Consider the following 24,036-nt stretch of genomic DNA (forward strand, 5'->3'; position numbering starts at 1 on the left):
GTATTCATCGATACTTGAGTTACCTTGTTTTATATTTTGTAATTTAGCCGAAAGTATTGGAGCTGATTGCTTTGGCAAAAAGTTTGTTTTGAAATCTATTAATAAATTTGCGGCGGTGGTATAATTGTCTTTCATTCGAATTTTATCTCTGTGAGCTATGCAAGCTTTAAGAACATAATTTATTAAAGATTGTTTGCCTAACGTGTCTAACGTAGGTTCATATAATTCAATTTCCTGTATTAACTGATACACGCCTTCAGTTGTGCCATTTTAATTTTGGCAGTAAGTTAGCTGCTGTTTTAAAATCGAATTTGTCTTCAGTCATGATTATCTTTGTAATTATACCTGTATCTATATCAGTGCTAATACCTATTTTCCTAACTGAACTGATCCTATCATCCAAAATATTCTTTACTCTAGTAGATACTTTCTCTAATCTATGTAAATATAATTATAATTGAGTAATTTCATCCTTAGTTGGCCCGCTACTATTAGACTTATGAACTAATTCATTAATAAGTGAATTAACATTTTCTAACCTCAGATACCGTTTCTGCGTAGCTGCTTCATTTCGTTTTTCGTAAGAGTCTTTGCGAAGATTTTCTTCAAATTTCACCAGTTGTTCTTCAGCTCCTGTGAACTTCTGCAGAATATATTTGCTGCTCATGAGCCTTGGATACTAGCGTATTCTGATATTCTCCTTTTCAGTTGGAATTAATACCTTCTCGAGACCTTCGAAGTTTGCTTAACGCGATCTGTCGCGTTAAATAAAATGGAAAAACTTTTTACTTCAACGTAATCCATAGTACACGATATATTTTTGGCACAATAAACTTGCAGTTGTAGTTCCCACTCTAAATAGGTAATGAAGATCCGTATAAGTACGTAGATATCTGAAAATAAAAGAAAATGTCTATAGCTATTTTTTGTAGGCAAGTCGTTATAAGACAAGTGGAAAAATGTTCGTGATGGTTACGTTCGAAGTCTTAAAATTCTAAAAATTAAATCGGGACAAGCACGGAACAACGTGTATTTGCAGAACACCTACAATTTTCATCGAATCATCTGTAGAAGAGATTCTTCCCAACAATAATTCTGAAACTCACAATATATACAAAGATGAGCACAATAATGAAGTCAGCGAGAACGACGGTGAAGAAATTGAAGAGCAGAACGGTTTCAATAAGGCTACACAAAACCATACTCTGACCAATGCTACTAGTACTGAGCATAGAAGAAAGCGAAAGACACTAGAAGAGAAATTCGACAGATATATAGATAATTATCAACAACCCAAACCACTGACAAAGGAGAACTCAGATGATATGGAGTTTTTTCGCTCTTTACTTCCAATTCTGACACCACTATCAATGTTCCAGAAACTGAAAGTACGGATGGATATAATGAACTTATTACTACCGTACACTGATATGCCTGTCCCACAAAATATACTTACGTCGAATCCATCTGAAGCATTTGTCCAACAAAGACCACCATTCAGGAGACATGATAGCCAAAACCAGTATCCACATACTACGTCACAACCACAAGTAGCAAACTTTCGTCATTACAATAATACATTATCACAGCCAACCCCACTTCTCACTCAGCTTACCTCACAATATCATCGTGCCCTTCAAACTGTTACCACTCCAAGCAGCCCGCCTGCTCTATCCCAACTGACAACACCATCAACTGCTACTCGACTAACAGAGAAATATTCGAAAGAACATAGTAGAGTGAATAGCCCTGACGATAACCATTCATTGATGTCACCAAACAGTCATGAATCCATCTTGTTAGTGGCTTCATTGTTCACTGAAAGTGATTTTCTTTGAAATGACATTAGTGTTGAGCAACAAGATAATTATGTTTAATCACTGAATCGCAATTAAAATGTTAATATTTCTTGTTCATTGAATGTTTGATGTAGGTCTGGACCGTTATTTTGATTTTTTTCCGTTGAAAAGTATTAATGTTCAAAACAAAAAATAACAGAATTTCTAGCTATAGCAACCGTACTGGTTCCTAAAATTTCGTTGAAATATAAAAAATAAAAATAAAATAATAAATAAATTTTAGGTTAAAAACCAGTAAGGATTTTATATAGCTAGGGATTCTGTTTTTTTTTGTTTACTTCATTTATATTCTCCAAAAAAACGCAAAATAACATGCATGACACATCACGATGCATATCATATGGGTTCTTGGATCAGCCAAAAGGGTAGGGGAGCTGGTCTCCAAACCTGGATGAACTGACGATGACATTCTGGGTTCTTGGAGAAAATGTGGCTTGAAAAAATGCGTTTTTTTCGCTGCGGTTGAAGTGCCTAAAATGACCGTTTTAACGCGTCATATTTTCACGAAATTTCTTATAAAATACATTTCATATTGAATGATTACTGAATAATGTTGAATTCCCGAAATTCATCGAATATACCTGTGCCGTATTAACAACTCCTGCAATGTTTTCTTTTTCTTTGTCAATAAATTCACTATCCTCTTCCCTTTCACTTCATTCATTTGATGTGCTTCACGTCACAATCTGTCTCCACATTATCTAGACCAGATCGAAGACCTATTCAATTACCAAATCTAGGACCCTATTTGAGGACCCATCCGTGTACTTACTCGAGGACCATACTTGCATCCCTACCCATCAATAAAAAAATTCAAGCCAAACCTAAACCCTTCACAAATTTTTTATTTTCAACATTTTGTAATGTGTCGGTCAATATATCTGCAACCATTTCATCTGTTGCTAAATATTTCAAATTTATAATTTTTAGATATTATATCTCTTAAAAAATGGTACTTTATGTATAATCTGGCCAAAAGATTATAAATAACACAACTAGCGTTCAACGTTGGTAGTTTATTGTATAACATATAACATTAGATATTGTGATCATGAGCACATGTTTGTAGTCATGCCCTGTCAACATAACCCGCGTTAACCACGATTGTCCCGTGTTGCCAACTTGTAGTATCTCATATGTATTACAAGTTGCCTAACAGTGACAACTGTTTTAACACATTATATTACATCCTCCCCCATTACAAATTAAGCCGACAAGGCGGCTTGATTCGACGACCAGACCTAGATGTCTTATGCGTTTCTAATACAGGTTTAGGATTTATTTTATTCTGAATTGAGCCATCAAAGCTAGGGGTGATATCTACAAACTCAGGTTTTTGAGAAATGTAGGGCTGGTCGTTTGTATTACAATCTGTTTTACTGGACAAAGGATCTTCTACATGTCCTGATGAAGTGGATTCCTTTGTCGGTACAAATGTATTTAATGATTTTCTCAAATCAACTCGATTTCGTCTTACACAATTTCCAAATTGATCAGTAACAATGTATGATCTCGGAGAGTCGCTAATCTCAACAATCTGACTAGGTTCCCACTTTTTCTGGACATGATTATAAACTGTTACATCACTACCTCTATATAAAGGTCTTAAATCTCTAGAATTTTTATTGTACTGGTCTGTATATGTTTGACGTTTAATTAAAAACTTTTCCTTTATGTTTTCACACAGTCTAGGCTTTAATAACTCTGCGCAAATAGGTATTTTGGTTTTACAAATTTTACTCATCAGAAGTTGAGATGGGGAATAACCTACGAATTTAAGGGGCGAGTTGCGATACTGTAATAATGCAACCTCAATGTCACCACCAGACTCTAATGATTTTTTAACAATATTATTTCCTATCCCTACCCCTTTTTTGGCAAGACCATTGGAACGTGGGTAGTATGGGCTCTGGTAAGTATTTTGAAATTCCATTCCTTCGCAAACTCTCTGAATTCAAAACTGTTAAACGGTATATTATCACAACTCACAAAATCGGGCGAACCAAAAACGGAGTATATATTTTTTAGAGATTTTATTACTGATTTGATTGACTTATCTTTAATGTCACGTAGTTCCAACCAGTTTGAAAATGAATCAGAAACTACTAAATAACTCCTACCAGCATATGTAAAAATGTCGATCCCGAGCCTTTCCCAAGGGCGTTCAGGCATTGGGTACTGCATCAAAGTTTCTTTTTGTTGTTTGTTTGAGTTGGCTTCACACACCTTACACTTTTTTGTATGGTGCTCTATGTCATCATTCATGCCTGGCCAATAAAATATTTGACGGGCTCTGGATTTCGCTTTTTCTTTGCCAACATGGCCTTCATGTAACCGTTTTAGCATATCAAACCGAAGGTTATGGGGTACTACAATTTTGTCAGACAAAAGTAAGGTACATCATGTTTATTCTCAGGCCATCCACTAGAACAGAAGTCAGACACAATTTTCAACTGTAAATCGTTTTCCACCTCTTTTCTAAATTGACTTTTTCGCTCGTCAGCCATGGGAATGTTTTTTATTACCGAATGTACGGCAAAATTAAATTCTCGGTCTGACTTTAGACCTGCTTCACACAAAAATGCCCTGGATAATGTGTCAGCAATAAACAGATATTTTCCTGGCTTGTAGGTCACTAACAAATCATAATTAAGTAATCTCAGCCTCATTCTTTGCAAGCGTGGTGAAATACATGTCAGGTCTTTTTTAAATATACTCTCAAGCGGTTTATGATCTGTGTTAACTTTAACCTTCAACCCATAAATAAAAAAATGAAATTTTTGTATCGCGAACACTATTGCCAGCATTTCTTTTTCGATCTGCGCATACTTTTGTTCAGTTTTACTAAGGCTCCGCGAGGCAAACGCAACAGGATGTCCATCCTGTATGAGGCAAGCACCTAAGCCATTTTTCGAGGCATCTGTTTCAATTTCTATACCTTTTTCAGAGTTAAAAAAGCTCAGAATGGGGGCAGACACAAGTAAATGTTTAAGTTCAGCGAGAGATTGCTGATGGCAATTATTCCACTCCCACTGAACATCTTGCTTAGTTAGATTTCTTAAGGGAGCTGTTACTTTAGACATATTTGGGACAAATTTACTCAAGTATTTAGCCATGCCAAGAATTCTTAGTAAATCACTTTTATTGCTTGGACTGGGTAAATCCAAAATTGCTTTAACATAGGTTTTATTTGGCTCAATTCCATTCTTTGAATATATTTGTCCCATAAACTTAACTGACTTAGACTTGAATTGAATTTTGGAACTGTTAAATTTAATGTTATATTTCAAGGCGCGCTCTAGTACAAGTTGTAAGTTATAATCATGTTCTTGTTCATTTTTACCTGTAATAATTAAGTCATCAAAGTACACTCCGACATTTTCCAAATCACCAAATATTTCAAAGTTCTTTTTTTGGAAGACTTCTGGCGCTGAACTGATGCCAAAGGGCAATCTTAGAAACTTATATCGACCAAATGGTGTACCAAAAGCAGTATACGCTGAGCTTTGGTCATCAATATTTATTTGGAAATAACCATCTTTCATATCAAGAACTGTGAAATATTCTTTATCACATAATTTAACAGCAATCTCCTCTGCTGTAGGAATTAAATAATGTTCTCGTTGTATAGCTTTGTTTGAATGTTTAGGATCTAAACATAACCGTAGGTCACCGTTGGGTTTCTCAACTATGACTAACGGATTCAGCCACTCAGTAGGTTCATCAAGTTTTTTAATTACACCCTGAGTTTCTAACTGCTCTAGTTTTAACTTAAGCTTATCATGCAAAGATCTTGGCACTCTCCTGGGTGGCTGAATATGTGGTATAGCATCACTTTTCAAACAGATTTTATGTTCCTTGGGAAATGAACCCAGGCCATCAAAGGCACGCTTGTACACTTTAGTAACATCATCTAAACAACTGAATACCAAATTTGAGTTTGAACTAATACTTGCTAATCGTTTAATTAACCTTAACGATATACAACCTGGTAGCCCTAGTAAGGGTAGTTGTCCTTCAGCATCAACAATAATAAAATGTACAAGAGCTTTATTTCCATTTGCACACATGACAAACTAACCTCACCAAGGGGCTTAAGTTTAAAACTATTACTTCCATATGAAACTAAAGTGACATTTGTTGGTTTCATCTGTTTATCAAGTTTACACTTTCTCATTACATGCAAAGGTAAAACACTAACCTCAGCACCTGTGTCTAGTTTAAAATTTACCTGTCCTCTGTTCTCTACTGCTACATTTTGACTCCAGACTCTTTCTTCTTCACGATTTTGCTCTATCTTCTTAGTTACAGTGCTAATTAAGCTCACTGAATCAATAAAAAACTCTCCACTGTCACTGGCCGAATCTGAATTGTTTTCATTCTTGCTTCTTTTAATCTCACACACTTTTTGTTTTACCACACTATGTCTCTGATTTTCATTCTTCACCTTGAAATTCTTATGACAAACTGCTGCAAAATGGTTTTTACCCTGGCATTTTGCACAAGTTTTGCCTAATGCTGGACACTTGTTACTTCTCAAATGTTTATATCCACAGTACTTACAAGAAATTTTTTCTCTCTCAAGTTCATCACATTTGTATCTAACTGTATCTACTTTCACTGCAATTTACTTTGCAGTATTCTAGCTTGTGATTTACTAACTTCTGTAGCTCGACAAAACTATATGGCTTTATTCAGGGTTAATCTGCTTTCTCGAAGCAGTCTCTCCTGCGTGGTCTTATCCCAAATACCCATAACTACTCGATCTCTGATCATGTCATCTTGATCTTTATATTCAGTGGTTTTAATTGCTTTTCTGAGTTCAGTTAAAAAACTATCGAAGGGCTGATTTTCTTTCTGCGTAATACTGTTAAATTTGTAGCGCTCAAAGATAACATTAGCAGTCGGGGAACAGTATTCTTCAAATTTCTTCTTTATTCCCTCTAGGGTCTTTTTTTCTTGAGTTGTATAGTTGAAACTATTGAGCAGTTCAAGGCCGTCATCCCCTACAAGATTTAGGAAGACAGCAATTTTGGTTTCTTCAGGCTTCGATACCAAGTTTGAGGCCGTTAACAACAGATCAAATTTTTGCGAAAATTTTCTCCAATTCTCTGCAATGCAGCCATCTAGCACAAGCGGCTCTGGTGGACGAAACAAGTTTTCCATTTTATTCAACTGATTCTAATCTAGCGGGCTCACACTACCAAAAGCACTACCTGACACCATGTATAATCTGGTCAAAAGATTATAAATAACACAACTAGCGTTCAACGTTGGTAGTTTATTGTATAACATATAACATTAGATATTGTGATCATGAGCACATGTTTGTAGTCATGCCCTGTCAACATAACCCGCGTTAACCACGATTGTCCCGTGTTGCCAACTTGTAGTATCTCATATGTATTACAAGTTGCCTAACAGTGACAACTGTTTTAACACATTATATTACACTTTAAATCTATATGTTTTGACCTATCATGAAAGACTGGTTATTAGCCAACTTTTCAGCGCTTTGGTTATCATTAAATAAGTCAATACAATTTAGATTTCCAAAAAGTTAATTTAAAAGGTTACGCAAATAGATTGCTTCTTTGGCTGCCTCACTTAAAGCCATGAATTCTGCTTCAGTTGCTGACAAAACAACTGGACGTTGTTTACAACTGTTCCATGATATAGACTCCTCTGAAAACTTGAATACATATCCTGTAAAAGATTTCCTGTCATCTTTACTTGATCCCCAGTAGGCATAGTCTTTTAAATCTAAGTTGTTTTTACTGAATATCATGGAAAAACTCTTCGTACCTTTTGAATATCTTAGAATACGTTTTGCACTTTGCCAGTGTGTCTTGGTATAACAATTATTATATTGGCATAGTAGACTCACAGCATGAGAAATATCAGGGCGAGTCATCTAAATACATGAGACCCCCGATCAATTTTTGATAAGGTGTGTTTGGATCACATATTCGACCCTCGCTATTGCTCAAGTTGATACTAATATCCAATAAGGTACAAACAACCTCACTATCTAGCATACAGAATCGTTACAATAACTGTTCTATTTACATTTCTTGGTCAATCTTAATACAATCAGAGTCTCGCCTATTCTTAAACCTAAACATTGTTTAGCTTCACCAAGATTCTCAATCTTGAATTTTGAATTCAAATGAGATCAGAGAAAACTTGTTTCATTACTTTTTCCTGAAAATATGAAAAAATCATCAACATACAGTGCAAGTATTGTTAATAAATTATTACTGCTACGGTTAATCTATACACATAGTTTAAATTTAGATTTAGCATATCCTATTTCCAAAAAAACTTGGTCAACCTCTTCATTCCATGCTCGACTGGACTGTTTCAAACCATATACAGCCTTTTTCAATGTATAAACCTTATTTGGATTTTCTTTAGAAACAAAACCTTCAGGCTGCTGTATGAAAACATTTTCTTTGAGATCACCATTCTAAAAAGATATCTTAACAACTAAATGTATTATGCATAAATCTAACTTAACTGCTAACGCAATCAATAAACGCAATGTCGAATGCCTCACTAGTGGAGCAGATGTTTCTACATAATCTACACTTTCTCTTTATGTATAACCTTTTGCGACCAGTCTAGCCCTATGCGTTTCATTATCACCATCACTTTTGATTTTAAAAACCCATTTACACGCGACCACTGCATTATTTTCCAAAAGATCAACAAGCTCCCAAGTATCGTTATCGTTGAAAGACTGGATTTCTTCCATCGAAGCCTCCTTCTATGCATGGCTGTATGGACTTGAGAGAGCTTCGGCAACTGTTTTGGGTAGAGATTGCTTGCAGATGCTGCTGTTCCACCCACATCGACTGCACCATTGAAGTACATAACATAATCATCATATGTTTTCGTCTTCGGTTCTCGTTGTGACCTCCTGGGAATGCCTGGACAGTTTGAGTAATTGCCTGACATATCAGGAATATAATTACTGTCCGAGTCATTTGACATATCACTATAGAAGGAATCATCAAAGCTGGCATTAACTTGTTTAGCTCCTTCCCCCACTCGGCTGCTCTGCGGAAAAACAAAGTATCTGCTTCTGAGATTATTTTCCATGAGAGCCAAAAATATTTCAAACCATTACATGACTTTACCCTTACATTTTTTCTTACTTGTGTAAGTGATCACATATACAGTATTTTGAGAGGATTTCATTACTGTTACACGAATGTAGAGTTTCATTTAGGAAATATATTTTTTTGCACATACTTTTTGCAAGCACTTTGAATAACTGGTAGTGTTTGTTCTAAACTAAAATGAAGTATAGTTCCTTACTTGGTTTTTCGTTGGAATTGCTTCAACTGTTCTGACTTTACTTTTCTAGAGAAAAAAGAAGTATAGTCAGATACTTTGTATTTGTTTAGAATTGTAACACCACTAACTCATCATAATAAAATATTACTTTAAATGGAATTTTAATGTTTCAGGTTAGGAAACTACTAAATGTGGATTGATGAAATATTTATAAAATGAATTTAGATTGAATGAACACTGACTGGTAGGTACTATAAACAGAATGTTTTTTGTGGGTAACCAATAAAGTACTTTTATTATTATTATTTTCAGATTACAAATTAAAATATCAACTCTAAAACATATAAAACGATGGGGTATAAAAATAGAAGTTCTCAAAATTTAAGACATCTTTTCAAATTTCTTCAACATCAACTGGTCCACCCGTAACTAAATCTTCGGCTAATGAGTTCATTTATAATTTGATTAATTGGGCGTCTTAAATCAAACCTTTTTGGTAGGAAGTGTAGTTCAATGTAGTTCACGTCATACATCTGTTTGTAATATAATGTTCTTGATCCTCTTTTGAATTGAGCTTCAATGACTGTATTCAGTTTAAATTTTCTTAAAGGATCCTCGTCGTTTTTTACCTGTGGCTGTCGTTTCTTTTTTTCCCATTTATAGATGTCATGGGCAGGTTGTATTTCAAAAATTCGAATATTTTTTCTGGATGTTTCTAGAACATTTCTGTAGTCGTCAAAGTCATATACATTACGTGCCCTACTAAGAGCTCTCTCTATGTTGCCATGGACAGAATCTGCAACCATGTGGGTGTGACCTTTTGTCAGATATTTTATAGTAACAGATTCTACTCCACAAATATCTGAATTCACAATTCTAACTAAAGAACTATAGAGAATCCAGTTCTTGTTCTGGGCTGTACAATTGTCAGCCCAGAAAACAATATGCTTGCAGTCTCTGTTATATCTAATTATTTTAAAAATGGTGTCCGTTACATTTGTTGCGTCTCTTCCCGCAATTTCTTCATGCCATACCACGCAAACACATTGGCCTCCTTTGCATTTTGAACGTCCAGTTTATATAACTGTATTGCCAAGTTCGACTTTACTTTGTGAAGCGCATATTCTGCTAAATGAGATAACTTTAGAACTGAATGCTCTTGTTGGCTGTGTGCCAGCTTTTGCTTCAGTAAGGAACATTCTTCGCATAAATCACTTTTTGGCGTTCGTAATGAGACATTAATTTCTCTTAATATTTGCCGGTAAATTTCGAGGCAACAAGGGTTATTGGGGTATTTTTCCTTGAAATTTGCAAGCATTTTCTTCAAAGTGAGCCCGTGTGGTAGGTATTTTTTATGAGGAGCGTTATGCCGCCTGTAGTGAGAGATGGCAGGACAGTATGAACTAATATGTTCTTCGATTACTCGTCTATCGCGTTTTGGCTTTGCATGTGTTCCTCGGTTTTTATTTACATTTGCATCAAGGAGTGCGCGTTTTTTAGCCTGGACTAAAGATGTTAACACTGCATCATGAGTGTATCCAAAAGTGTTTAAAAAAATTTTTACAAACTTTCTTTGAATGTCCATCTTTTTCTAAATAGTAAGTCCTTGTTTCATTTCGACGTGGCTGAATGTTAGTAGCAACCGTCACTGTTCGCCTTTTAACAGGTTCTAACAATACACATTTTGCCAAGAATTTCCTCCAATTGGTATAATTTTGAGACCAAAATGCATCATAATTTTTTTTTCGGTCGGATTCATCAAAGTCTCTGCATGTATTGTGACAAATACAAGACAAAAACTTCGCAGGGTGTTTGGTTCTGTTTCGAGCTATTTTCCCCGTTTACGTAAGATATGGCCTCTTTAGAACTGCCTTTCTTTGCTTTCGTTGCTTACCCAAGCGAACACCCTGTGGCCGAACATTTTCCTGACCTTCAGAACTACTACTGGTACTGGATATGTCGAAGTCGCTTTTAGATATTGCCACGTGGTTAATGCGCCTGCGCTTTCTAAATGGTGCTTCAGTTTCTGTAGAATAGTCTGGATCAGCATCGCTGTCATCGACAATATCGGTTGAGCAGCTGCTTCTGGAAGACTCTTCCAAGTTTACTCCTGCCTTTCGAATGGACATTTCTTTGTTTCTGTAATAGAAATGAGAGTTGAAAAATTGAACAGAACAGCACCATACTTAATTAGTACTTAAACTGTGAAGCAAAAAAGAAAATAAAATTAAATACTATTATTATTATTATTATACCATGTAGCTAACTATTCACCTTAATGACTCTTCTGGAAAAGAAGAGGGCGTGGTCTCCAGTTCATTTCCAATACCCAATGTTGGTAAATACTGTGGGGGATCTACCGGTGCTTCAGTAGATTGGCCTGCGGTTTCAATAGTAGAATGTCTGCAAAAAAGTAAACGAACTACCGTCATCAAATCCTTCAGGTGGTAGAATACGTTACCATAATCATTAGGTACTTGAGTGCTTCTCTACAATTTCTACATCAAATTATATAGCAATCTAATATTGTTAATTGGCATGTTTCTTAGTTCATTAAAGGTTATACAAAAATCTAACCAAAATCATTTTGAAAGCGTACCTCCAGATTTAAGACTATATAGAGCTACGAACGCCTTTAAATATAACCTCAGTATATAACAAACAATCTTTTAGTTCCTACCTACCTCAAAAATTATCCGTATTGCTTTATAAATGCTATGTATTCGAAACTCTGACTGAAATAATTTTAAAAACGTACCACTAGATTTGAGAATTGAGCTATGCCTCTGAATATAACCTCAAAGTTTACATTTATTGAATTTAAGGCAACAAACACTCTTTAAGAATAAAAAGTCATGATTATTTACTTCGAAAATTCTCCATATTGCTTCGCCATTTCTACCAACACTCTTCCTCGCGATTTATACATCTTTTTTCTCGCTAACCCACCAACCGACAAACACACAGCTTGATAACAACTGAGTAACTGAACCGATTTGCAGCTCACATTTCAATAAATACAAGTAGTAAGTGTTACCAACATGGCTCAGATATTTGTGGAAAAACAAAGTATGTGCTATTTCAAATGCAAAAACAAAGTATCCAACATTTGCTTACTTGGTTCTTCACTAGAAATATGCACATACTCTTTTTTACATTAAAATTTGTTATAGAAAGAGCACTTACTTGTTTTTTCCAACTTCTCATTCACGGCCTTCCAGATCGTTTTATGTCAGTTGCTTTAAATTGGTAGGTGAAGAATGTAATCAGGGACCCAAAAATGCAATAAGTCAATTTTGAAAAAAAATGTTTGTTACTTTGTTTTACCATAGAGCAGCCGTACTGCATCGGAATCTCTTTTCGGTCCTTTGTTCGTCTGACAAATGGTCTTGTCTATGAATATTTTCATGATTTGCTTTTCCATAATAGTCACATCACGGCTTATGATGACTTTCCTTGTCACTGGATTGAAACATCTATATTCTTTGGAGGTTTCATTATCCTACAAGGATATACTTCACTTATTTCTGGTCCCACTTATTCCTATTGTCTTTGGGGATATGGACCATGGCCGTACTTCCATATAGTCGAAGATGACTCATATTTGGTTTCGTGCCAAACCATAGTTCGTAAGGAGTTTTCAAAATTCCAGAAGATGCTGAGCGGTTTCTGATATGTCTTGCATGCTTTCGCCCATAAAAATTCGCTGAGGCCTTCATCAAGCATAAGGCATTTCGCCTTTTCAATCAGGGTTTTATTTAGTCTCTCAGCCATGCCATTTTGCTGTGGTGTATGGCTATTTGAGGTTTGATGAATGATGCCAACATTTTTAAGATACCTGCTGAACTCCTGGCTTCTATATTCACCACCATTATCGCTTCTAAGAATTTGTATCTTCAGGTTTTTCTGATTTTCGATAATATTTTTGAATTCTTCATATTTCTCAAATGTTTCATCTTTGGTCTTCAAGAAGTATATAAAGCTCATGCGACTGTAATAATCGATGAATGTTAGAAAATATTTTGCTCCTTTCAGTGATATTGCTTCCATTGGCCCACAAATATCACTGTGTATGATCTCGAATAATGCTCCTGTTTTCGCCGTATTGAGAATATATTGCCATTGGTAATTTTTCAGATTTCCTGGAGAAATGGAGAAAGGAAGTTTTTCGTGACCAGAATAGAGCAGACTAACAGTGAACATTTTCTTCTAGCCAATAGAAATTAAACAAGTTAAATGAGGTCATAACGACAACGAACTCCATGAAGTATTGCCAGCAAAAATATAATTCATACATTTCCAAACTAAACCAAGTAATTGCAATATGAACATAAGTAAATCGTGAACTAGATTATCAGTAAAGAAACAAGGAAATAATGATAATAATGAGAAATTACATTACAATATCTCCCTCCTAATTTTGAGAATTGTACCTAGGCAAGGTGCAATTTTCGCTAACTCGTGATGCTTTACTACTACCTTCCAGTGCAATGTTATCTAATTGATTTTTCATTTCTTCAGTTTTTTGTGCTCCACCCTTCAATTCCATTCGAGAAATGCAAGGAAACATTGGATTTACTTCTATATCGCTTATGCAAAGTTCGCAAAATGTAGAATATTAAGAGGCAAAATAGCAAACATACAATGAAATATAATATTCCATGGTGAACTAGGTCAGTTCTGTTCACTGTAGATAGCGATTCATTTTCATTCTCTTGAAGTTTTTGCAAGTTATGACTTATTTCTTTCAAATCATGATAGTTCTTTGAATTTATAACGAGAGGTGTTTCAATTGGCTTTAGTTTCGATAAAACAAAATTTAATAAATTTGAATTTTTTTTCAAGTTCAAAGGAGCGACTAGGAAACTCTTCGTGAGGTGTAAGAAGAACTGATTTTGAGTATACTGAACAATTTGAACTGATACTCAAAACTCCAGTATCATTCAAAGTAATTGTTTGTCTTCCCCCAATTGATCTCCATTTCAAATCCACATATTCTTTATGTGGTGCAGAAAAGCCAAGAATTTTTGTTTGCTAACTGAATAAATAGTGTTTTTTATATGTATGATTCCTTTATCATAGGAGTCTGGAATGAACGTAGTAGGCATGTACAAATTTGATTCGCAACCTTTATGTAGGTGGGCTAAATAAATTGGTTTACTCTGCTCACATATACTCCTATCAGCTAATAAATGTTTACAACTAAATAGTTCAAAGTCATTCATGAAAAAGAAATGTTGTTTACTGAAATCGGTTACAAACAATTATTCTTGAGGAAAGATAAAACCAAAAATATTATTTGTTAAAGGTACGGGAAAACTAGACATTTTGGATACATCATAGTCGGGTTTTTCAATAAGTGTTATATAAAGAACAAAAGTTAATTTCTTGTTAATAAAAACTATATTGGTTGTAATGTAATTAAATAATATATGCATGTTTCCAATGACAGGTGTGACTGAAAATGTTAAGTCACTTATAAAATTGTGAATGTTGGATGCTTCATGTATAAATTTCATTGGAGTTATTACTAAAGAATGCAGAATTCCTCTTTGTGCGAATGACATTATTTCACCTGAATTGTTCTGATTCACTTTGAATATAGTTAAAATCAAATTAAATATAGATACCAGTTCATTCACTTCAAAGGTAAGATGGTCTTTTATCTCAAAATTGGAAATATTTTCATTCAGATCATTAACATATTTTACAATTCTATTTATTTTGGTATCGAAATGATCAAAGTAATACTGTTCATATTTTGCACTATTGATGTTTGTTGCTTCAATAATGTATTTAGGTGTTCCTGTTTTTCTTCAATGTATTGATTTGAGAGTTGAAATGAATAGCATCGTCTTCATCAAGTGTGCCAAATAATGTTTTTGAAACAGATCCTACTCCATCAGTCAAACTTCTTTTAGCTTTTTTAGATGATTCTCAAACTCCCAGTGTTTCAAAAATTATATTTTCGTGAACACGTATATTATAAAGGGAGTAGGAAATACTTTTTTCTATGGAATTGCATTCTGATACAGAAGATTTCGTTTCTCGCTTATATATATATATATATATATACAGAGTGACCCATTTGAAAGCGGGCCACCTCTCTAAAACTGTTATTTATTATCCGATTCAGAAGTTTTTTTTTTCAATAGATAGAGCGTCAATAGTTCTATTAGAGTGCTGTGAAGTCGAAATATAAATAAAATTTTCAAGGCCTACTTCGAATTTTTTTCAAGGTCAAAAATCCAAAAAACATACTAGCGATTTTTTTATATGAAATTTGACGACGCCACTGGATTTGTGATGCTTTCAAATGGTTGTGACTGAAATTTCAAGATGAAATATGTTTTTTTAACAGAAATATAGCATAAGTAAAATTTTTATCACTTTAAATATTTCGAATTGTCGTCATATTAAATCACAATATTATTAATAATATCGTTTAAAATGCTCTTTCACGTCGTTAGCAGTCGAGCTTGTAAACAGCAGTTATTCAAAATGGTGTCAAATTATGTTTCTTTCAAACAGAACTCCATAAAGTATAGAAGATAGTTATGTCCATCAAAACACTGCAGTTTTTTTGTCATCAGAGAAATGAAATATACATCTTTACATCAAATAGTAATCAATATTCAATAATCAATAATAACCAATACTGATGAAATAAATGAACTACAACAAAAAAATGGATTGAGATGAGAGTGCCCAGACATTAATTTCCGTACTTTGTAACTAATTTCCGATTTAATTCGATACGTTTATTCTACCATTTTCTAATGCTAACTAATCATAAGATTCGATCAAAATTCGATCATTGGTTTGGGGTAACATTTATGCAAGCCTGGTCTTATTCTTTCACGCAGTTCCTCTTTGGTGGTTGTCAGTTATTCCGAATATCTACATATCTTGGTTTCATTCAAACATGTTTGGGATGCCACATTTCGAAAATATTATTTTTATTAGAAGGCTTTGAAAGTTAAGTTGCCGTGGAGATGACAAGTCATTAAAATAAAAGACGAAAAGACACAAATTTGTCAGTATTAATAGTGAAGTTTATAACTCTTCAAGTACCTACACTAATAAAGAAGTATGGCAGATAATTTGACTTTGCAGGAGAAAATTGAAATAGTAAAACTTCGTGGTAACAACGACAGATCCGAAAGGGAAGTATGTAGAATTTTCAATAACATGCATCCGGAGCGTCGAAATATTAGCAGAGCTACAGTTGGAAGAGTAAACAAAATTTTCAATCAGTATGGAGCTGTTAGTAAACATATCCTGAAGAATATTAATACTGTACAAAGGCAGAGACGAAATAATTCTGAACGAATTCGAAATTATTTTAATAATAATCCGAAAACAAGTGTGAGAATTGCAAGTTTGGACATCAACTTACCGCGTGAAACAATAAGGAGAAATCTTAGGAAATATAATAATATGAAGCCCTTTAAACCAAAGTTTCTTCACACCTTAGAAGAAGGCGATAATGAAAAGAGGATGGAGTATAGTTTATGGGCTCAAGGAGAATATCTAAATAACAGGAATTTTCTGAAAAAAATTTTGTTCAGTGACGAGGCAACATTCACAACCAATGGAACAGTTAATTCTCAAAATTCAAGGTACTGGACGGAAGAAAATCCACATTGGATAATAAATTGCAGAAGACAGTACTCCCAAAAAATAAATGTTTGGTGCGGAATATTACATACCAGAATAATTGGCCCCTTTTTTTTTGAAAACAATTTGAATGGTCAAATTTTTTTGAATTTTTTGAAAAACGAGTTTTCCAACGCTATGGATGAACTTCCACTAGCAGAAGAGGCCCATATTCTATTTCAATTAGATGGCTGTTCCATCCACAATAGCAGGATTGTTAGAGATTGGCTGGAAGAAAATTTTCCTAATCGGTGGATAGGGCGAAATAGTTCACTGATTGAGTTTCCCCCCAGATCCCCGGACTTGACTCCACTTGATTTTTTTTTATGGGGCACCGTTAAGGAAAAAGTATACAAAACTCGCCCAACGAGCAAAGAGGAACTGCGTGAAAGAATAAGACAGGCTTGCAGAGATATCACCCCAAATCAATTATTGAATGTTTTGGTTAACATTAGAAAACGATATGATAAATGTATCGAATTGAATGGAGATTTGGTGGAACAGTCCAAAATTTAATGTGTGGGCATTGTCATGTTAATACATTCTTTTGTAGTGGTTCATTTATGGTTTTAATATTGATAATTATATTATGATATAAAGATGTGTATTTCTATTCTTTGACAACAAACTGCAGTGTGCTAATAAAGATAACTATATCGCACATAAAGTTGTTATGTTCTGAAGAAGTATTTCAAACCATATTATTTACAAAATTGTTATTTAATATACAACTATTTGAATTATTTTGACAGTGATTGGTATATTTTACTTATGCCATATTTCTGTTAAAAAACATTATTTTATCTTGAAATTTCAGTCACAACCATTTGAAAGCATCACAAATCCAGTGGCGTCGTCAAATTTCATATAAAAAAATCGCTAGTATGTTTTTTGGATTTTTGACCTTGAAAAAAATTCGAAGTAGGCCTTGAAAATTTTATTTATATTTCGACTTCACAGCACTCTAATAGAACTATTGACGCTCTATCTATTGAAAAAAAAAACTTCTGAATCGGATAATAAATAACAGTTTTAGAGAGGTGGCCCGCTTTCAAATGGGTCACTCTGTATATATATATATATATATATATATATATATATATATATATATATATATATATATATATATATATATATATATATATATATAAATCCTTTATTCATCAATGAAACTGCTAATACATCTATAATCAAATACGACACCACAATGTGTTAGTCAACTAAACTCAGGAATAAAATTTCAAAGTATGAGTACTACAATAAATATACAACATCTACTTAAAATATCACAGTTGTTAGTCAATATAAAACACAAATAAAATACGAATACAGAATACAAAAAAAAATTTATACAGTCAAAATTTATATTATATAAAGACTAGTTCATTCACCCAATAGATGAATAATGCAAGAGTGCTACATTCTTTAATATTTTTGTTCAAACTATTAAAAGCTAACATTCCTGCAAGGTAAATGGATTTCTCAGTACACTTTTTATTTTAACTCCTACATATATGTTATTACGCGTTCTTGTATTATAGTGATGATGATTCTCATCGTATTCAATATTCCTACTCAGGTATGTCGGTGATAGGTGATTATTCATTTTATATGTCATTATCATTGTATAGTAATATATGAGATTTGTCACAGCCATCCATTGCAATTCCTTTAGCATTGCTTTGATTGGTGTCTCTCTTGGTTTTCTTAATATGATCCTCAAGGCTCAGTTTTGCTGTTTTTTGTAATCTATCCATTTCATTTTTATTGACAGTATATATTATCGATGCACAAAATGTAAAATGTGGTAATATAAGTGTGTTATATATTATAATTTTTGTAGATTTTGTAAGTGTTGACGAAATCCTTCCTAGAAAGCTAACATTTCTTGAGATCGTTTTTATTACCTCTTGTACGTGTTCTTTGAATGTTAAGCCTCTACTCCAAGATATTTCGGCGCACTAACGGTTTCTATTTCTATATTATCAATATGGATATTTGAATGTCTGCTATCAAGTTCATGATATCCCGTTTTATTAGTAAATAACAAGAATTTTTATTTATTACCATTTAATTTCAATACATTATAACTACACCACCGACTTATTTTTTGTAGTTCACTATTCATTGTATCTATCAAATGTTCCACATCATGTGCACAGTAATACACACAAAGATGAATTTTACACTTGTCTACCTCATTAACACTATCATTTATATATATTAGGAATAAGAGTGGTCCTAGTGTACTGCCCTGAAGTACTCCGTTGTTATTGACAATTTCACAGGACGTTACATCATTAAGTTTTGTTACTCGTCTTCTACTATTTAGGTAATCTTCAAACCATTTATAGACTGTACCGGATATTACATAATTTCTCAATTTAAGCAGGAGTCTTTTCCTATTTACTGTCTCAAAGGCTCTTTTCAAATCTAAGTAAACTGCTCCTACATTCATATTTTGATCAGTCAAATAAAACACTTTGGACCGCTGTTTCGCAATTATGCCCAGTTCTGAAACCTGATTAATTTTCAGTTAGAATATTATTACTATTTAAAAAATCTAACATTTGTACATAGACAACTTTCTCAATTAGTTTTTCTATTGCCAACAAAGTATTTATTGGTCGCATATCACTGGCTTTACTTGTATTCTTTACTTTTGGAACTAGAATTATTGTTGATACTTTCAGCATAGATGGAAATGTACCAGTGTGTAGGGAATAGTTGACAAGGTTTAATATCGGGCCTTTTATATTATGATATACTTTTTTTAGGAATTCCGTTGTTAGATCATCATCGCTACCTTTATTTTTCATTGTCAACAATATATCATCTAGCTCCTCAAAACTAATCAATTTGAATTCACTCAAATATTCTTTTGCAGTGTTATTTCATCTTGTGTCTCAATATGTATCTCTTCTACTAATTTATTGATACTTTCCACAAAATATGCATTGATTTCATCAGGAATCATATTAATATCTACTTTCTCCTCATTGTCAATTTCTAACTTGGTGAATTTTGTTCTTTCTTTTCCACATTTTTTTGGGGTTACCACTACAATTATCTATTTTGTCCTTGTAAAATATTGATTTCTGTTCTCTAATACCTTTCACCACATTATTTCTTGCCTGTTTGTAGTTTTCTTTGTCTTCAATCTGTTTTGATTTCTTATATAGTTTGTATTTATTATCCCTGTATACTACTGCATTTCTAACTGTATCATTTCACCATTCTTTATATTCCGGTTTAATTATTTTTTCCTGTTTTGGGGCTGCTTTATCCAAACATTCTTTCATAATACCTGTCAGGTACTGGCATTTCTCATCTACATTATCATGATGGTATACCCAATTCACCTTCGCCAGCTCATTATTTATATCATCATAATTAATTTTGCCTCTAGTGTATATACAATAGTCGTATGGTGTTTGGTTTTTATCATTGTTTAAATCAAGTGTAATTAAATAATGATCACTTATTTTTGGAGTTTTGTGTATATGAGCTGAAATATTCCTGTTAGTAATCACCAGATCTATAATACTTCCACCATTGTCAGTAGGATGAGTAATATCATCAATAACTTGCATGAAGTCCATATCAGAGGTAATTTCCCTCAATCGTTTGCTGTAGGTGGTGTTTGCTGAGAAATTTATATTGAAATCCCCCACAATCAGAACCAAGCAATTGATATCAGACAAAGAAGTGGCCACTGTTCGAAAAAGTTAAAAAAATCAGCATCACTACTATTGGGTGAATGATATAAACAAACTAGGTGGATACACTTCTTATTGTATAGTACTTTTAATTCTAATATCCAAAAATTTTTTGTTGAGATATGTTTATCTGAATTTAATATTTTTAAATCATGTCTTAGGTAAATTAAAACTCCTCCTGTATGTCGACTTTCACTGTCAACTCTGGTAATTTGATATCCATCAATAAAGATTTCGTTGGCCCCAATGTCATTAGTTAACCTCACTTCACTTAAGCACGCCGCTATGGGATGGTATTTGGTTATTAAGCCATGTATTTCATCATATTTGGGTAATAAGCTTTGCACATTCATATCCAATATTAGGCCTTATTTCCAACGATTTCTCGTTCTTCCGATACTCCGTTCCAAAAAAAGAAACATCATTACATTTTTCTCGGTCGTTCATATTCTGTAATTCTGCCATCAGAGAAATATTGAAATTATCCTTATTTAGAGGTATTTCCCTGATGTCCTCTTTTTGATCCCTAACGTTTGGAGTTTCAACCAATGTTGTACAATTATTTGGCATTGTTTGTGGTGATGTATTTTTTTTTGGAAATATATTATTTTTTGTTTTTCAACTGGAAGTTGTCCATAAATTAACATCTTTATGTATTTCATTAGACAGACTTTGCCAGAGTATTTCATCAGATAAAGTCTATTACCATAAAAAAATTTGCTGCTGAGTAATGAATTCACATTCAAGTATGTTATTGAGTTAGTGTTATTATTATTTATACACAGCTCAAAATGCAATTTTATATTGTGCTCATTTATAAAGTTGAAAGTACCTTTCAATTTTTCCACAATGGTACTGTCATCACAATAACGTTTGTATATGTACTTATTTTTTTAGTATATCAATTGCAAATTCAGTAACACTCATTCCTTTCAATATATTCAATAAGCCACCCATTACAATAACATAATCTTTTTTTCCATAGTCTTTAGTTAAGGTTATTGCATCTTCCACAATTTGATTTAATAATGCATTATGTTTTATAAAATATGTTATTGTATATTCATTTTGACACATATTTCTCAGGATAGTAGAGAAGTCTGTTGCATTACTATCTCCAAGAATTAGGATGTTACTCTTCTGTACCATATCCTGAAAATTGGTACCACTGTTTTGTTTGCCCAGTTTACTCCCACTATGACTCATTATGTTGTGATTTTTGTTTAGGATTGTATTTAATTTTTTCTCGCTTTTGTTTTCAGTTTGGGTCCCGAATGTTTTGTGTGTCAAACCGGCACTAGTTTGAGTAGCGACGGTTTTTGTTATAACTTCTTTATCTGCCAAAACTTTTTCTATTTTTTTTCTGTTATTGGATTTCGTTAAAAATTGCTTGTTGTTCCTCTATTAATTTATTCATTTATTCTCTTTCATTTTTTAAAGCCTCTTCTAAGAAACTTTCATGTTCATATTTAAGTTTCTGAATGTGCTTGGTTTTTTGTTCTTCTGTCTCTTCTTCAAGATCTTGGATAGTTTTTTCCAATAAACTGGTCTCCTTTATATCCTGATTATTATCGTTTGTACAACATACAATCTTATTATCCCTCAAAAATTGTATATTTTTTCTGTTCCTTGATAGACAGCTTTTATGGTACATAGCAGAGCTTACTGTGCATGTATAATGAATAAAAACTTTTTTACAACACTTGTAATTACAACTACTTTCATTACTCATTGTGAAGCCTGCCTAAACACTTGTTATGAAACAAATTAGTCCAATTTGATGTACATAAAAATGAATTAGCTCGTACTCATCATAATAGTCATATAAGTCTAAATGAATGATCACTTTCCAATCGTCATTATATAGATTTAGGGTACCGATTTTTTCATAGTATAAACCCGGAAAGACAGGGGTAATATTTTGTTCATTTTTTTGTCATTCGTGCTCAATATGGAGTTTGAGAATAATAGGAAGAATATTGTCTTCATCAGAACCATTTTGAGGAAAACCTGCAACACAAAAATTGACTTTTCAATATTTATTATATGTATATATTTTTATTATTGAAGAGAGAAATGAAAATTTCTATGTTTTTTACCACATTTAAGTTCATTGTATTAGTTTGAGAATGACCATATAGGACGAAACTGCAGTAACGTTAGTTACAATTAAAAGTGGTAAAAAACATATAAATTTTCTTTTTTTTTATTATGATCTCCCACCACTTAGTAACGGCTACATCCATCAATTCATATTTTTATTATTATTCCACAAATTTTTTGGAAAGATTTACGTGTAGTTTCACTTCTTTTTCTATCAACCATTATTTTTGACATTCACCTTGAAATTTCCATTTTAAAGTTTTCTACATGAACGTTTTTATCATAATATTGCTTTGATTTCTCTTTGCTTTCGAGGAGATTTCTCACAGCAGCTTGATGTGAAATTTGCATTCGGATTTTCAATTCGTTATAGTAATCGTCAAAGTCATATAATGTTTCTGGATCTCTAGTAATAGTGGTTGGTGATACAGGTTTTCTGCCTAACAGAAGCTCAAATGGCGTAAAGCCGGTAGATGTATACGGCGTTATGTTGTACATGAATTGTGAGTATGGTACCCAATTTGTGAGTGGGATACCCAATCCCACGTATTCAAATCGTGATTTGCAAAATTCCGCAAATATTCGGCTATAGTACGGTGGGTGCGCTCTAGGCTTAGTAGTAGAGATTTGTTTATTTATCAAAATTTTGCACGCCTCTTTGAATATATTGTTTAGAAAATTTGCACCCTGATCTTTAACCAAATGTTTGGGTATGCCGTATTGACAGATTATCTTGTAGGGGCTTTCTGATTTTCCATTGGAATAGCTATTAAGTATTTCGTTAGATCGTCAATGAAGGTAAGGAGGTATTTATTGAAATGATCGGTTTGATTCAATGGACCAACCATGTCAAGAAATATTCGTTCCATAGGATGAGTAGATGTAGTGGTAATGGTCATAGGGAGACGAGTTTTTTTTGAAACTTTATTTCTTTGACAACTTTCACATAATTGAATATAGTTTATGATATCTCGGTTCATTCCTTTCCATCTATAGTACTGTCGAATTCGTTTGAAAGTTCTATTTGTCCCTTGATGTCCACCAGTTGGTGTAACATGAAATTCTTGTAGAATTTTTTTATGTCTTCATTGCTTGAATCCTGTATAATATTATTATGAAATATTTTAATTTTAGTGTATGCATCGCTGAAAATATATCTCAACATTACTCTAATGGTTTCTAGTTTTAGTTTGTCAATTCTAAAAGTTGTACTGGATATTGCGAGTTTGTCTATATCAGTGGTCGCCAACCTCTTCAATGTGTTGAGCTTCTTTGTTAATTTTGGAATAAACAGCGAGCTACCCACACGGAAGACACGTAACGCAACGTAAATGAAATAATCCACAGTTAATTTATCATTATATGTATTTATTTTACTATTCAACTGGTGATAC

The 24,036-nt window shown here is 33.3% G+C and overlaps 3 protein-coding genes across 3 annotated transcripts; all 3 read right to left on the minus strand.

The window, feature by feature from the left end:
* Positions 1-3,057: 3,057 nt before the first annotated feature.
* Positions 3,058-4,205, minus strand: LOC141482399 (uncharacterized). Its single transcript, XM_074175554.1, has 2 exons — positions 3,849-4,205; positions 3,058-3,807 (listed from the first exon to the last, which is right to left on the minus strand). The coding sequence occupies exons 1-2, from the start codon at positions 4,203-4,205 to the stop codon at positions 3,058-3,060; spliced, it is 1,107 nt and encodes a 368-aa protein (XP_074031655.1).
* A 2,648-nt stretch (positions 4,206-6,853) lies between these two features.
* On the minus strand, positions 6,854-13,961 carry LOC141483281 (uncharacterized). The gene is made up of 3 exons (XM_074177776.1): positions 12,029-13,961; positions 11,436-11,564; positions 6,854-11,300 (listed from the first exon to the last, which is right to left on the minus strand). Exons 1-3 carry the CDS (start codon positions 12,088-12,090, stop codon positions 11,003-11,005), a joined length of 489 nt encoding a protein of 162 aa, XP_074033877.1. The 5' UTR covers positions 12,091-13,961; the 3' UTR covers positions 6,854-11,002.
* LOC141482402 (uncharacterized) lies at positions 11,436-22,469 on the minus strand (the record flags this gene model as incomplete). The annotated part of the gene is given in 3 exon segments (XM_074175560.1): positions 11,436-14,960; positions 14,962-15,082; positions 22,286-22,469. Coding segments are annotated over 3 exon segments (840 nt in total), but the record flags the coding sequence as incomplete, so codon positions are not given.
* Positions 22,470-24,036: the final 1,567 nt, after the last annotated feature.

The sequence above is a fragment of the Leptinotarsa decemlineata genome, unplaced genomic scaffold (assembly GCF_025532065.1).
Source record: "Leptinotarsa decemlineata unplaced genomic scaffold, Ldec_3_MD MMD2_P_RNA_scaffold_14, whole genome shotgun sequence".
NCBI lineage: Eukaryota > Metazoa > Arthropoda > Insecta > Coleoptera > Chrysomelidae > Leptinotarsa > Leptinotarsa decemlineata.